This window comes from Pogona vitticeps, chromosome 5, assembly GCF_051106095.1.
Source record: "Pogona vitticeps strain Pit_001003342236 chromosome 5, PviZW2.1, whole genome shotgun sequence".
NCBI lineage: Eukaryota > Metazoa > Chordata > Lepidosauria > Squamata > Agamidae > Pogona > Pogona vitticeps.
Window position 1 is genome coordinate 6,586,652 of NC_135787.1, and position 16,739 is coordinate 6,603,390.

Below are 16,739 nucleotides of genomic sequence, written 5' to 3' on the forward strand. Positions count from 1 at the left end.
AAAGTACATTATAGGCAGATTTAAATATAGGAACAACTGATCTAAATGCATTTCTCAGTCAGATCACACGCAGACATTGAAGCCTGAATTGTAGAACACCGGTGGAATCTCACCAAGAAACGGAGTGCAGTAACGCTGGCTTATATAATGTATCGGTGTTCCAAAAGTACCTGGCTAAATTGGTCTTTAAATTAGTATTCAGTGAGTGGCTCAAGCTGCTAAATGTGTACTTTCTATAGGGCTGATGCAACCCAAGGGGGGGGAGGCCTTTTTATTACAAGGTCACAGAGATTAACTCAGGAACGGGACAGCTGACTCAGCTAGGAAAGCCACGGTCCACAGAAAGATGGGGGAAGCAGGTTGCTGCCCCCCCACCTTTTAAAAACTGCAGCCAACAATTATTAGCTCACAATAGGAAATAGAAACCAACAGGATATTTTTAGAATAATTCTGGTGTGTTTCCATTTTCTTTCAGTCTGAGAAGGCAAATGTGATTAATTCCATGCAAAGGGGATAACGGAAAGGTGGAGAATAAGAGAGAAAGCCCAGCACCCCGGTCACAATACAGTGGTGCCTCGCTTAACGATGTTAATTGGTTCCAAAAAACCCATCGCTATGGGAAACATCGTTAAGTGAAACACCATTTCCCATAGGAATGCATTGAAAACCGGTTAATCTGTTCCAATGGGAACGGATTAACGTCCTTAAGCGAAAATCCCCATAGGAAACATCGCTAAGTGAAACAATGTTTCCCCAATGGAAAGCCATTCAAAAGCACTGAAGCCGGCTTCAGTGCTTTTGAATGGCTTTCCGATATCCGTGTTTGCTCATTTTTAAGTGTCTTATAATGTTTGGAACATGTTTTAAATGGTTGGAATAGTTAGTCCAGCGTGTGAAACCTATGCACACTTAGTTTGGCTTTTTTCTGAGTCTTCGTTAATTTTTGGTGATTTTTTGTTTTTTCCCTCATTGAAATCCAATGAGGGAAAAAACAAAAAACCACAAAAAATTAATGAAGACTCAGAAGAAAGCCAAACTAAGTGTGCATAGGTTTCACACGCTGGACTAACTATTCCAACCATTTAAAACATGTTCCAAACATTGTAAGACACTTAAAAATGAGCGAACACGGACATCGTTAAGTGAAATTCCCCCATAGAGAACATCGTTAAACGATGCTGAAAATTCCTCAAAGAAACCCATCGCAAAGCAAATACATCGTTAAACAAAGCAATCGCTAAGTGAGGCACCACTGTATTGCTGAGCCTTCTGCCTTTTCTTATGGACCAAAAACCAGTTCAGTGTGATTTCTCAGCCCTCCAAAGCAGAATTTTTTGGATGCATGGGGAGCTGTAGTGGGATGGCTGGAACATCCCCTGAATCTAAGATAAGCAAAAAAAAAAAAAAAAAAAACCTGCATTCTGACCACTGGCATGGATGATTTCACAGGGTCTGATACCACAGAAAACCTGCTGGTCTAACCAAGATCTCTGATTTGAGAAAAAAAATCACTCCTTAGATCTCTGTTTTAGAGGCATATTCGCGCAACTTATTTTGTATTCCATACAGACTACAATTTACAATCATATTAGTGTTGTCGTGGGCTATCAAGTCACTTCCAATCTATGTTGACTCTATTAATTAATGACTTTTTAAAAGGTAAAGGTTCCCCTTGACAATTTTTGTCCAGTCGTGTTCGACTCTAGGGGGTGGTGCTCATCCCCGTTTCCAAGCCATAGAGCCAGCGTTTTGTCCAAAGACAATCTTCCATGGTCACATGGCCAGTGCGACTTAGACACGGAACGCTGTTACCTTCCCACCGAGGTGGTCCCTATTGATCTACTTGCATTTGCATGCTTTCGAACCGCTAGGTTGGCAGGAGCTGGAACAAGCGACGGGCGCTCACTCCGTCGCATGGATTCGATCTTACGACTGCTTGGTCTTCTGACCCTGCAGCACAGGCTTCGGCGGTTTAGCCCGCAGCGCCACCACATTAGAAGACCCTATTATTGACAGCATTGCAAGGGACTTGCAGACGCGAGACCCTGGTTTCCTTTATTGAGCCAATCCATCCCAAGTTAGATCTTCCTCTTTTCCTGCTGCTTTCCACTTATCTCAGCATTATTATCTTTTCCATTGAATTTTGTCTTCTCATATTCTGCACAAATATGACAGTCTCAGTTTTGCCATTTTTTATTTTTGCTTCGAGAGGGACTTAAGTCTTTGATTTAAACTAGCATCCACATACATATCTTCAGGCAGTTCACGTTAGAGACGAAGTTCTCCTCCAGCACCACATTTCAAATCACTAAATATTTTTCCTGTCTCCAGAGTTTTCACATTTAAACACAGCAATCAGGAAAACCATAGCATTGGAAGATTTTGGTCTTGGTCTCCAGTGACATAAGCTTACCCTAAGGATTTTCTCTATTCATTCATTCATTCATTCATTCATTCATTCATTCATTCATTCATTCATTCATTCTGTCTATCTATCTATCTATCTATCTATCTATCTATCTATCTATCTATCTATCTATCTATCTATCTATCTATCTATCTATCTATCTATCTATCTATCTATCTATCTATCTATCTATCTATCTATCTATCTATCTATCTATCTATCTATCTATCTATCTATCTATCTATCTATCTATCTATCTATCTAAATCCTTCCTTTCTGACTTTCCAATCTCAGCCTTCCTCTGATTTCTTTGGCTGCAGTCTCCATTTGATGATTGGGCCAAAGTGCAGGAAATCATTAACTATTTCAGTTTCTTCTTTGTTAATATTCAAATTATGTAATTCTTCTGTTGTGGTTTTGGCCTTCTTAATGTCCAACTTAATCTTGTTGGTGCAGTTCATTCTTTGGCTTTCATCAGCGTTTGTTGAAAGCCGTTGCTGCTTTCTCTGATACATGCCAGAGACAAAAATTGCAAAGAAAGACCAGATCCAAGCTATACCATCGCCCACCAGCTGAGAACTTTGAAAATATAGGCTATCCCATTTTGAAAAAAAAAATCAGGAAAAGTCAGAACATCTCAGCAGTGCTTTGACACTGTCTCTGCATATGCACTTGGAAACAGCAAAGTTGTATCCCACATAGTTTCTCCAGCCCTCTACAAGTGAGGAAAAGCCAAGTTTTTATTTTATTTTATCCTCACCTTTTTCAAGAGCTTTGTAGCTCCTTCTTTGCCATGCTGTTGAGACATGTCTATTTCCATGACTCCCCTTAAGAAGTGATAAACACTCTCCAGGCCGGATTCTCCCTTGCAACATCCCTCTACAAACAAACAAAAAAATCATAAACAGATTTTTATTTATCTTTCATTAAACATTTCCTGCTCACCTGCAAACTGGTTTTAATAACTGTAAACATTCTGTTATACTGTATTTGTGGCATCTTGCATTATGTGGGATCAAGTGGGAGAAAGCGGAAACGTGGGGGAGACATTGAAGACAAACTTAATCAGACCGAGATTAAAGATGTCATTTGGTAGATGAAGAAAGAGGAGTCTGAGATCATGACCCACTGGTGATAAAAAAGAAAGCTGCGCTCTTGTTTGCATGCCCCTGCCTTGATGGTTCTATTGCCATCTCAAGGTACCTATTATGGTGCCATTAAAATGGCTTTCAGATTGTTTCCAACTACCTAGGAGAAGGTAAGATATATAGTGCTTTCTGAGCCCCAGGACACTTCTTTCATCTTGATGATCATAAAAGGGGGAGAGGGAAGCTTGAAAGATGGCTTACTTTGTAGTACAAGAGGCCCTTTTTCCTCCAGACTTTAATGTTCCATCCTAGTCAGCTAAGGCCTTTAATCCCGCATTCCGTATTTGAGTTCAAGCATTTGAGTGGTCCCCTTCCTTTTGCATCGTAATTACTATTTGTTGTAGCTTTCGGGGCTTTTTAATGAAGGTTAGGGGTATCATTTGATGTATGCAAAGCAGCAGCTTACTAGCAAACCTCACAGACCAGCTGGAGGATGTCGTTTTAAAAGCGGGGGGGGGGGGATTTTGGATGCAAGCGCTCCAAGGCTGTTAAGTGAAAAGGGCAAATCATTTGTCTCCCCTTGAAATAAAAAATGCGATCCCTCATGTTTCAATCAAGAGGGAGACTGGGATATGTCTGGAAGGCTTCTCTCGGCGCCTCGAGTGGTTGTTGCTTCCATAGGGTTTGACAGAGTGATGCATGCAAGCCACGTCCTTGATAACAGGAATTGAAATGTGGGGTGAACTGATGGGAGGGAGGGAGGGACGGAGGGAGGGAGCGTACTTGAACAGATGGATCAGAGCTTATACGGTGTGGTGCATTGAACAGATTATTGCCACAAGGGGAGACCAAAGGAATGGCAAAGAGAAATGGGGACATTTGAACTTATTCACGAATCATTTCCAACTGGTAGCTTTCCTGTAGGCACAATAAATAATACTCAAGCAGAATAGTTATTAAACGCCTATTTGTTTTAATAGAATCAGAATGTGGAGTCAAGAATCTCTGCAGAGATCCCCAGTCAAATCAAGCTTTATTCTATAAAAATTCCTCCCTCAGCCCCTTTTTTCAAATTTCATCAAGCATTTGTCTTTAGCATTAAAAGTGTACAGAATAAGAGGTAGGCTTAGTCTGCTTCACGAATGTCTGAACTTTGCTCAGTGGCTGATGTTCTGTATCTTTGAGAAGGGATTTATTTTTGTTTGTTTGTTTAGTTACGTTTGCAGGCCGTCTTTCTCCCGATGAGGGGACTTGTGGTGGCTCACGGGGTTAAAACAAGTAGGATTAAAAACACAGTACAGTGGTGGCTCGCAAGACAAATTTAAGTCATTCCTTGGTTAATGTTGTCTTGTGAACAATTCGTCTTGTGAAACGCGTTTTCCCATAGGAATGCACTGAATCTAATTAATGCCTTCCTATGGGCAAAAAAAGTCAGAACAAAGTCAAATTTGGTTTACAAAGGGTTTATTAAGTGCTCTTTAAAGCCATACATATTGTGCAGATGATTTCAAAAATTTCAGTAAAAAAACCTTTAAATTTTCAAACATCATAGAAAAACATTTAAAAATCAGCAAGTATGAGGCAGGAACAAAAAAAAATGAAAACATTCATCTTGTGAAGCACAGCCATAGGAACGTTTGTCTTGCGAGTCATCAACCCCCCCCCCCATTGCCAAAAACATTTGTCTTGCGAGTTTTTTGTCCTGCGAGGCATTTGTCTTGCGAGGCACCGCTGTACATTGAACATTAAAAATGAAATAAATCATCATCATAATTAAACTACATTGAATGATTAAAACATTTGAATCTTTAAAAAAAAGTACTTAACTAAAAACCAGCATGCAGGACTCATTAAAAGCCTGCCTGAAAAGGTGGGTCTTTAGATGTTGTTGGAGGGATAAAAGGGAGGTGGCCAATGTTCTCACCTGAGGGAAAGCCTTCTGCTGCCTGGAAGATGCTACAGAGAAAGCCCTCTCTCGTACCTATAATCAAGCATACTTATAATGACAATGGGGCCAAGAGAAGGGCTTCTTCTGAGCCGAGAAGGCTCATATGGGGAGATATAGTCCATATATAGAAAATGTTTTGGGAAACTTTTTTTCCGAGAGCCATTTATGTTGTATAATGAATTGCCACTCATGACAGTAGGCGCAAAAAAAAGAGGAACATATGTTTAGGGGAAATCTGAGTACGTATTCAGAAACTGGAGACATGTATTCAAGGAAGAAGGTAAGAGAACAGGATGAGACATTTGCATGTCAACAATACATTTTCCTATCATACCCAATATGCTTCTTCCATGGTTTTGTTTGGTTAAATGTTTCCCCTATGGTTGGGTTGTCAGAGCAGAACTATTGCATTCCGTGGCATTTCAAGGCCAAGGTTTAAGATGTAGCAGTAGGCCTTTGTGATCTCACAGGGGACAGTCTTCAGTAACAATGGCGAAACAGTTTGTGTAGACAGACCATGCGGAGACTCAGTGGTGCCAGTGTGTGAATCTAGGGTTGCCAGGTTGCCAGCATCTCGTTCCTTGAGATCTTAGGTTCAAAGCCTGAGAGGTGGAGAATGGATGAGACCCAAGACCTTGCGTACTGGGAGACCAATGTGCATCAGGTATGGCACTAATACTGTATGACTTGCAGGAGACATTGGCATGAACGCAGCCAGATGCCACCACAGAACACACTAAGCATGGGGTTAGAATTAATTTTGTTGCGAGCAGCATCACAGACAGAGCATATTCCAAGCACTGTCTGGTCCACCCTTTTTACCAGATGCTCGAGGAATTTAACCTTTTTCAGTGCTAATGTGAACTGACCGGGAGTGAGCAACTGTATGCCTCCGGATATGGTTAGACTGCAACTCCCCAAAATCCTCCCTTATTTACTGTTCTGGCAGGGGCTGAAGGCAGGCGCAGCATGTCAAGAAGTTGACCACCCTGTCTTAGATGAATGTGTGAATCAGAACATTATGTAGCCAGCTTACTTTTGCGGTGCCGTTCTCATCTAAAAATAAAAGGTGTTCAGAAATAAAGGGATGGGCTCATGAATAAACCGCCTGCCAAAACGGTGTGGATCGGAAATAGACTGTACATCCCTGCTTGAGTCTGTATGTAAAGCTCAGGGGCTAATTTCAGAAGCTGAACCCAGGAAAAAAGGCACCGGCCCTGGGAGATAAAAAGGCCACCCTCCTACCCTGAGGTTCCATTCTGGAGAAGGTCATTCCCATGCCCTAAAAGCATCTCCTGCTGTGAATAAGCTGACCTGCACAAGAAGCCCCTTCCCCTTTCCTTTTAAACAGATATAAGGTTTTTGGACTCCTCCTGCTTTAGGCTGGGTTTACAAGGGGAGAGGTCTCTACAGGATTCTTGTCAGTATTCCAAAAGAGCTCCTGAGCTTTTGTGAATACTCAGAGGCAATCCGTTTGCAGAATTTCTGTCTTTGATGGGATTGTTCAAGGTTTCTAAGACTTCTTTATGTATGTGCAATGATTACTGTGCACACCAAGGTGTGCTGACAAGAAAACCGTTGATGTTTGCACGTGTGTCATGTCTGCTTGATCGGTGTGCTTGTGTGTTTTAATATGTCCGTAACGGGTTGTGTGATGATCCCATATTTTCACATAAATATACTTAATCCTGAAGTCTGAGTGAGACAGATGGGTTGCCTGATGGTAGTGACTCTCGTTCCCTCAGCCTATGGCAAGCAGACCAAAAGAATGAGAAGAAGCTGAGACGCTAACTATAAAACAGGATGTTCAACACTGCCTGGAGGGAGGGTCTTTTGGAAACAGAAAACAACCATCTTAACTGTTGCACATTGACTTCTGAGCACTGCATCTAATCAGAGGATGGGGCTCACATTCTGTCTCTAGAGAGCCACTGGAATGCCACCGACAGTTGGCAGGCAACATGATGGGGGGGGAGAGGGTTTACAGAAGCTTGAATATTGCCTATGAATGTATTACGTCTCCCCTAACCCACATTAATGGACTGCTAAAGCTCAGAGAGTTGAGCATTTGGTTTCAGAGCTAGAGGGGAGGAGTCCCATTTGTTCTTCCTGGGAGAAAAGCCAGCTTGTGTAGCCTTGAGTAAGCTGCACAGTCTCAGAGCACCATAATGATCAGGATGATATGCCACTTCTGGTACTTATACCTAGCAAGCTTTGAGAACAGTGCCTTTCTTTCTTCTTTTCTTTCTTTCTTCTCTTTCTTTCTTTCTTCTTTCTTTCTTTCTTTCTTTCTTTCTTTCTTTCTTTCTTTCTTTCTTTCTTTCTTCTTTTCTTTCTTTCTTTCTTTCTTCCTTCCTCCTTCCTCCTTCCTTCCTTTCCTTTCCTTCCTTCCTTTCTTCTTTCTTTCTTTCTTTCTTTCTTTCTTTCTTTCTTTCTTTCTTTCTTTCTTTCTTTCTTTCTTCTTCTTCCTTCCTTCCTTCCTTCCTTCCTTCCTTCCTTCCTTCTTCCTTCTTCCTCTCTTCCTTCCTTCCTTCTCCTTCCTTCCTTCCTTCCTTCCTTTCTTTCTTCTTTCTTTTCTTTCTTTCTTTTCTTTCTTTCTTTCTTTCTTTCTTTTCTTCCTTCTTCCTTCCTTCCTTCCTTCCTTCCTTCCTTCTTCCTTCTTCCTTTCTTTCTTTCTTCTTTCTTTCTTTCTTGATCCTCTCCTTCCTTCCTTCCTTCCTTTCCTTCCTTCCTCCTTCCTTCTCCTTCCTTCCCTTCCTCCTGTCCTTCCTTCCTTCCTTCCTTTCCTTCCTTTCTTTCTTTCTTTCTTTCTTTCTTTCTTCTTTCTTCTTCCTTCCTTCCTTCCTTCCTTCCTTCCTTCCTTCCTTCCTTCCTTCCTTCCTTCCTTCCTTCCTTTCTTTCTTCTTTCTTTCTTTCTTGTCTTTCTTTCTTTCTTTCTTTCTTTCTTTCTTTCTTTCTTTCTTTCTTCCTTCCTTCCTTCCTTCCTTCCTTCCTTCCTTCCTTCCTTCCTTCCTTCCTTCCTTTCTTCCTTCCTTCCTTCCTTCCTTCCTTCCTTCCTTCCTTCCTTCCTTCCTTCCTTCCTTCTTTCTTTCTTTCTTTCTCTTTCTTTCTTTCTTTCTTTCTTCTTCCTTCCTTCCTTCCTTCCTTCCTCTTCCTTCCTTCCTTCCTTCCCTTCCTTCCTTCCTTTCTTTCTTTCTTTCTTTCTTTCTTTCTTTCTTTCTTCTTTCTTTCTTTCTTTCTTTCTTTCTTTCTTTCTTCCTTCCTTCCTTCCTTCCTTCCTTCCTTCCTTCCTTCCTTTCTTTCTTTCTTCTTTCTTTCTTCCTTCCTTCCTTCCTTCCTTCCTTCTTCCTTCCTTCCTTCCTTCCTTCCTTCCTTCTTCCTTCCTTCCTTTCTTTCTTTCTTTCTTTCTTTCTTTCTTTCTTTCTTTCTTCCTTCCTTCCTTCCTTCCTTCCTTCCTTCCTTCCTTCCTTCCTTTCTTTCTTCTTTCTTCTTTCTTTCTTTCTTTCTTTCTTCCTTCCTTCCTTCCTTCCTTCCTTCCTTCCTTCCTTCCTTCCTTCCTTCCTTCCTTCCTTTCTTCCTTTCTTTCTTTCTTTCTTTCTTTCTTTCTTTCTTTCTTTCTTTCTTTCTTTCTTTCTTTCTTTCTTTCTTTCTTTCTTCCTTCTTCCTTCCTTCCTTCCTTCCTTTCTTTCTTTCTTTCTTTCTTTCTTTTTTCCTTCCTCCTTCCTTCCTTCCTTCCTTCCTTCCTTCCTTCCTTCATCCTTCCTTCCTTCCTTTCTTTCTTTCTTCCTTCCTTCCTTCCTTCCTTCCTTCCTTCCTTCCTTTCTTTCTTTCTTTCTTTCTTTCTTTCTTTCTTTCTTTCTTTCTTTCTTTCTTTCTTTCTTTCTTTCTTCCTTCCTTCCTTCCTTCCTTCCTTCCTTCCTTCCTTCCTTCCTTCCTTCCTTTCTTTCTTTCTTTCTTTCTTTCTTTCTTTCTTTCTTTCTTTCTTTCTTTCTTTCTTTCTTCCTTCCTTCCTTCCTTCCTTCCTTCCTTCCTTCCTTCCTTCCTTCCTTCCTTCCTTCCTTCCTTCCTTCCTTCCTTCTTCTTCCTTCCTTCTTCTTTCTTTCTTCTTCTTCTTTCTTTCTTTCTTTCTTTCTTCTTGGACTTCAATTCCAGGAATCCCCAGCCAGAATTCTTGGAGTTTTACCTCATAGTCCCAAACTTATAGAGATCTGTATTTCACTCACCTGCAGCTAGGCCTAGTCCTCCGAGGCTGTATAATATTCTCGGCCTTATTTACTGCTGCGGTGTTTCCTGGATGCAGCAATCTTGTTGACTTTTAGGTTGTATGGAGTGCTCTTGAAAAACTACTCTGCCCAGGAATCGTTACAGCAGCTTCTTCCTAGAAATTACTAGCACAGGAAATGAGGCCTAAATGGTATAGAGAACTAAACTAGACCTGGCTACAGGTGAGCAAAATGCAGGTATCTGTAGGTATGGGTCTGTGGGCTAAAACTTCCAGAATTCCAGAGGTTCGGAGTAACCTCACGAAAGTCCCCTCCCTAGTTACCATTAATCAGAATTGACTTGATAGCACCTTGATGAGGATGAAGTTACTTTTCCATGCTTTGGGAATTACCATGTTTCCCCAAAGATAAGACAGGGTCTTATATTAATTTTTGCTCCAAAAAACACATTAGGGCTTATTTTCAGGGGAGGTTTTATTTTACAGTCATGTCATCTTCTTCTGGTTGCTGCACAATGGTGGAGGGTGGGGTTTCACTTAAGTGGGGATTATTTTTAGGGTAGGGCTTATATGAGGAGCATCCTGAAAAATCCTACTAGGGCTTATTTTTAGGTGAAGTCTTATTTTTGGGAAACAGGGTACTATACTTACAGATAATGCAGTACAGGACCAATATAGCTACATCACTTGTATGGATCTCGCAAAAGCTCATCAAAGAAAATTCCTGTATCGATGAACATAGAGTTGACAGAGGTGGAAGAACCACTAGTGCAAGAGCTACATTGAAAGGAAGGAATATTCCTTTCCTCGATAATAAATAAAGACTAATGGAGAATTACTGGGTCAAGAAGTAGTTTCATGGCATATTCTGTTTTCCTCAGTGGGACTTCAGTGCCTGTGCATCTTTTTCCTTTGTTTCATTACTTCCAGATAAATACTTTTCTCTTGTTATGCTTTATTTATATGTTTCAAAGCTCGTTATGTAGATCTATAAAGGACTGAGGAAGAAAAACAACCTGTGATCCTTAGCAGACCTTTGCAAGTTTCTATTCAAGAGAGAGAAAAACACATACAGAGAGAGAGATTAAGATTAAGAGGGAAAAATCCTTGTTGCCTTCATATCCAATTTTTATCCCACTGGTTTTAATTGCAGGTTGCCAATCTGGCGTGTTCAATTTCCAATAACGAAGAGGGTGTAAAATTAGTCCGTATGGCAGCAACCCAGATTGATAGCCTGTGCCCACAGGTGAGCCATATTTATTCATCTATGCATTCACATTTTTGCTTATTTATCCCCAATATTTAAAGTGGAAAAACGCCTGACAACAAGATTAGAGTTTTTGCACTTTCCATTCTGCTGTTGATTGCCTTGCCTGAATAGTGAAAATGCCATTGGTATATCGAGCCTCACTTAATGGACAGAACAATCAAAGCACATAGCTGTGCTTTTAACGTCGTGTTTAATCAGTGTTTGTTCTTTTCTTTGGAGAAAAGGGTCTTTCTCTCTTTTTGCCACTGCTAATAGGAACTGGTTCTGCTTCCTAGGTAATCAATGCGGCCCTGACGTTAGCAGCCAGGCCGCAGAGCAAAGTCGCCCAGGACAACATGGATGTCTTCAAAGACCAATGGGAGAAGCAGGTGCGGGTCCTCACTGAGGCGGTGGACGACATCACTTCGGTGGACGATTTCCTCTCTGTCTCAGGTACATCGGTTAGAATGTCCTCCTCTGAAGCCTCTGGCTCTGTCATTCTCGTAGGTGTGGAGGGTGGTGGATCTGGGAGGAAGGTCTGCTATTTGTATTTCTCTGCGAGAGGAAGCCCCAGAAAATCAGGATTCTAATTCATATGGAAAACCTCCATACATACAGTAGGCTGTCCCCATTAAACATGTTATTTGGCGGAACGCCTCCTCCCACCAAGGTCTACCCGGATCACCCGCGCGAGTCAGGAGGTGAGGCTGAGGAGCCTGACGCTGAGAGAGGCCCGGAAGGAGAAGACACGAAACCGGGCCTTCTCGGCGGTGGCTCCTCGCCTCTGGAACAATCTCCCTCCGGCGATTCGCGCGGCCCCCACGCTGGGCACCTTTAAAACCCAATTAAAAACATGGCTGTTTATTCAGGCCTTCCCTCCAGCCAACTCTTGATTTTTTCTTACTTTTCCTTTTTATCTTTACTGCTGTTCTTGTTTGATTATTATGTATTTGTCTATGTTTTATTATTTGATTTTATATTTGGAAGCCGCCTAGAGTGGTCCGGTGGGCCAGATAGGCGGGGTATAAATTAAATAAATAAATAAATAAATAAATAAATTATGTTCCCTGTAGAGGAAGTGAGAACAGAATGTGCTGTAGTCATAGACTCATAGAATAATGCCATTGGAAGGGTCTGTAAGGCTATCACATCTAACCCCCTGCTCAAGGTGAACTTAGGTCAAAAAAAAGGGCAGGAAAGGTGGTTTTTTCCCCTTTTTTGGTTTGCATGTCGAGGCTCCGTTCACAGATCGAAGTAACGTTTTGTGAACAGAGCCGTTCAGAACTCGAATCGTTCGCAAGTAGGGACAAACGCAGGTCAAGGTGCCACTGTACATCCTATCTCCCCTCGGTCTTCTTTTCTCAAGGCTAAACATGCCCAGTTCTTTCAGTCTTTCCACCTAGGGCTTGGTTTTCAGTCCTCTGATTGGAAACTTCTAGTTAAGTTTTAATATCCAAATAAGACTACTGCACGAAATAGATTTTTTTTTCCGTCTGAGGTTCTGTGGAGAGATAGGGGGAGGGGAACACAGCTTTGTTCCGTGCGTAAAGTGGAGGCAACATTTTACAGAGGGGGTGCATAATGCTTTGGAAAACATGGACACTGTCTGTGGATGCTTGCAGTCTTCTCCTCTTCATCTCTACTTGTTTCATGGAAAAATAATGTGAACCAGGAAGCCAAATGTAGAATCCCCTCTTGTTACATGTGCATTGCGAAGGGAAGATGGACACCCAGCTCATCATTATAGCAAGAGATGTGCCGTACTAGTCTGTACTGAGTACGTGGGAACAGCACAGGCAGTCTTCGTTAAGTACGTGCACTGAAATGATTATAGTTGTCAGAGAGATCACTTGATAACAGTGATGCAATTCATGATCCAATCAATTGAAATCAGCTTTCTCACTGAAAGAGCTCCTACCTAGCATCTCTTATTCAGCTTTCAGTCTTGAAGACAATAATATAGGATAAGATCCTTTTGCTGTGAAACAGCAACCTCTGCTTTTTATTCAGATGAGAAATAGCCTTCCTGGTTTAAAATAATACTAATAATAAATTCTACACCACTGCCCTTGTATTCTGTCCTTTCCCCAAAGCATTTTTTTCTCAGTGGTATCTTCTCCCTCACATTGGTTGTTACGAAGGGTACAAACCATTTGAAATCTCACTTGGTATTCGAGGAGGAAAGAATATGGTGCCTCTTAAGTCAAATGGTAAATTGTACATGCAACAGATGATGGCAGATCAAACCTGAAACTCTGGGGTCGCTTCAGTATCTGGAAGACCTCCATCCAGATCAAGGAGAAGAGACAGTGGTTTCAAGTGGTTAGATCTTACTGGCCAGTCTCAAGCTGAGCACCATCGAGAGCTATGGTAGAGAAACATCCCCTATTCCCGTTTGTTGTTGTTTAGTCGTTAAGTCATGCCTGACTCTTCGTGACCCCATGGACCAGAGCATGCCAGGCCCTCCTGTCTTCCACTGCCTCCCGGAGATGGGTCAGATTCATGTTGGTCGCTTCGATGACCATCCATCTCGTCCTCTGATGTCCCCTTCTCCTCTTGCCTTCATGCTTTCCCATCATCAGGGTCTATTCCCGTTACGTCATTCCATATGTAGGTACTCCCCAGCCAGCTCATCTTGTGTGGGATGTTCAATGGGCTCCTTTTTAATGAAAAAGAAATGTTTTGTCTTCGCAAGTACAGTAGTTGGAAAGTCATAGCTGCCATCTACAAAGCCTTCCAGTGGTGAGGGATTTTAATTTGTATTTCTGAATGGCTGTACGCCCCTGTGTCAGAGGTAAAAAGTGACTGCTGTAAACCAACCGAGTGAGCTGAAAAGCTCAGAGCAATGGCTCTATTATATTTCCCTGCATCTGGCCTGCATTTTCATCGTGCTCGTTTTATATTGCCTTGTGTTTTTTTTCTCAGAGTTAAAATTTGGATACATTTTTGAGAACTTTGTACACATTTCTGTAGCATTTGCACTTATCTTTAGGAAATGTGCACGCATTTCCAACTACACCGTGGACACATTTTCCTGATAGGCATAGTTACTTACATGGTTAACATCATTTACACACCTTCCATCCACTGATTAAAATATGTTCAGGGCATACAATTGGGGGGAAAAAGTGTAGACAAACAGATTTTAATGTTTTGTCTTCACAAGTACCAAAAAGGGGGTTGAAAAGGCATGGCTGCCATCGACAAAGCCTTCCAGTGGTGAAAAAACTGCAGATTTATGCAAAAATGTGTTTTTAAAAAAACACGCTCAGGGCATACAATTGGAAAAAAAATTGTAGAAAAACACATTTTAATCAGCGGATGGAAAATGTGTAAATGACATTAAACTTGTAAGTAAACATGTCCGTTCGGGAAAGTCCCTCATGTATTAGCCACTTGCATTTCAAAATGTGTTCATAATTTTTCCCCCTGTACCTTATTTCTCTGAAGTGCCTCATAAAGCTTTGGAAATGTGTGAATTCTCAAAATAAGGTCCATATCTTCCTCCACTAATTCAGGGGAGAGACAAAAACACTACTTCACTGAGACTGTCCAGTTCAAGGAACTATGGCCAATTCCTAAAGCTAGCTTCTGCAACTGAGACTACAACTGTGTCTGTCTTCATCTGTTCATAATCCTCTCATTAAACTGACTCCTTTAACATTTCTTTCCTCGCTGTCTGTTATAATCTCCCTTTGACGATCAACATTGATATGATTTGGTCTTTTGGTGCAGGGGTCAGACAACACCATTGTCATTATTGCAACCATTGTTCTCGTCATGTTTGTTGATGGAGAGAACATCCGGAAATTCTGTAGAGGCTCAAATTGAGGAGATTTATGCAAAAATAAGTACGTTCAAAGGCATAATTTCCGCCAAGAATAGGGTTCTCTTTTCTTTAGGGTGGATCTATAGCATCGATCGTAATAATGAAGGCTGGGGCTGTGTTTTGGGAGGGTGTCATGGTAACTAGCACTCCCATGGTAACCAGCTACTCTTAGCAGAATGTACATGTGAGCCTGGGGTGTAGGACGCGTGCTTTGCAGAGGAATTTGAAAAAGTTACCTTTTTTTGGAGAACAATTCCCCTCATCAAAAGGCCCTGTTAGCTTCCTTCCTCATGTTTTCCTCACACGAAAAATGCTGTGGGAATTCCAAGGTTCCACTAGCCTGCATCTCAACTGCTGAGACGTATAGCGGGTTGATCGCAACCTGGATTGAAACCAGGCTCAAACAAGGATTACCTCAGTGTCTCTGGAACATTTCTGTCTATGATTTTTGCTACTGCTTTTCTCTGTAAATTGGAGTTGTTCTCCCCCATGTAACAGGGCAGCTGTAAAGATTAGCTGTGAAGGATTCAGCCCCTTTTTTAAAAAAACTACACTAGTGAGTAGCAACCATGATATATATATATATATTTTTCCACAGAAAACCATATTCTGGAGGATGTCAATAAGTGTGTGATTGCACTTCAAGAGGGAGACGTAGATACATTGGACAGAACCGCCGGGGCGATCCGAGGCCGCGCGGCCAGAGTCATCCATATCATTAATGCTGAGATGGAAAATTACGAAGCCGGCGTTTACACAGAGAAAGTGCTAGAAGCGACGAAGTTGCTTTCTGAAACAGGTGAGTGTGGATGCCCGGGGGGGGGCATAATTTATGTTCACCTCTGACCCCTGTGGCACATTCATTTGTTTATTTAACATAAACCCTGCCTTTCCACCCCAAAAAGGGTCCTAAGAGCAGCTCATAGGACTGACAGGACCAGATTAAAATCCACATAAAATCCAGTAAATTAAAACATGTGGTGGAGCAGCATCAAAGCAAGCCATCCTCTTTCATGGTGAAGCCACAAGAGGGGGAGACACACTTCTAGTCTGCCACAAGAAGAAGACCCAGATTTTGGGAGCAGCCCCTCTCTTGCATCCCTCAACAGGTGGGCCTCCAGGGGACACCGGATCAGGCGAAGGGCTTCACGCAAGGATCTTAAAGCTCAGGAAGGCTCACATGGGAGGATGCGTCCTTCGTCCAAAGACCCTGATCCCAGTTTGCACAGAGCTCTGATCTGACCTGAAAGTGGTAGTGCAAACCTTGTCCTCCTGCTTCTGAAGCAACTGCCAGTTGTTTAGAGCAAATGAGACAGAATCAAGCCATAATTGCTGTACATTTGGCATCATGCGTATGCACTGATCCAGATACATGTCCTCTTTACTTCTTCCTGCCTTCATCCCATTACTTCCCAACAATTCTCAGGTTTATGGCTGTTCTGGATTAGATATGGGCACAAACCAGTTTGTCCCAATTCGTAAAGGTGGCAGCACAGGTGCTGCTGCTTCCCCCCCCTCCCTGGCTCGATCAGTCACTCACCAGGCACAGCTTGCTTGCTTTTCCCACTTCTTTGGCTGATCTCCCAGTCATGGGCAAGAGCATGGACTTCCCTGCCCCGCCCTTTTCTCTGATTGGGAGATCAACCAAGAGGGCGGAGCCAGAGAAGCCTGAGCTCTTGCCGGGACCGGCAGATCAGTTGAGGAGGTGCAGGAAGCTGGCACGCCGGGCCTGGAAAGTCAGAGGAGGTTGGGGAGGGAAGTAGCAGCAGCTGTGCCTTTACAAACCAGGATGAACCAGTTTATGCCCATCTATATTCTGGACTCATGTGTGCATCTTCTAGTATATAGGAGCAGAACTTGGAAAAATTACATTTTTGGACTACACTAATCATATTTCCTAGCAGTTTCTTGGAAACATTACTTCCAAAAAGTAACTTTTCCAAGATCTGCCAGACAGCAGTGAGAAGGGTGGGTTCTTACTATGGAGGTACACAAT

At 42.1% G+C, this 16,739-nt stretch overlaps 1 protein-coding gene across 10 annotated transcripts in view; it reads left to right on the forward strand.

Annotated features, from left to right (window-relative positions):
• CTNNA2 (catenin alpha 2) overlaps positions 1-16,739 on the forward strand; it is a 578,592-nt gene that overhangs the window by 453,296 nt on the left and 108,557 nt on the right. For all 10 annotated transcript variants that reach the window (XM_078394460.1, XM_073002097.2, XM_073002098.2 and 7 more), the window contains 3 exons: positions 10,819-10,911; positions 11,211-11,367; positions 15,342-15,542. In XM_078394460.1, the coding sequence (XP_078250586.1) occupies positions 10,819-10,911; positions 11,211-11,367; positions 15,342-15,542 (451 nt within the window). The remainder of the gene's footprint in view (positions 1-10,818; positions 10,912-11,210; positions 11,368-15,341; positions 15,543-16,739) is intronic.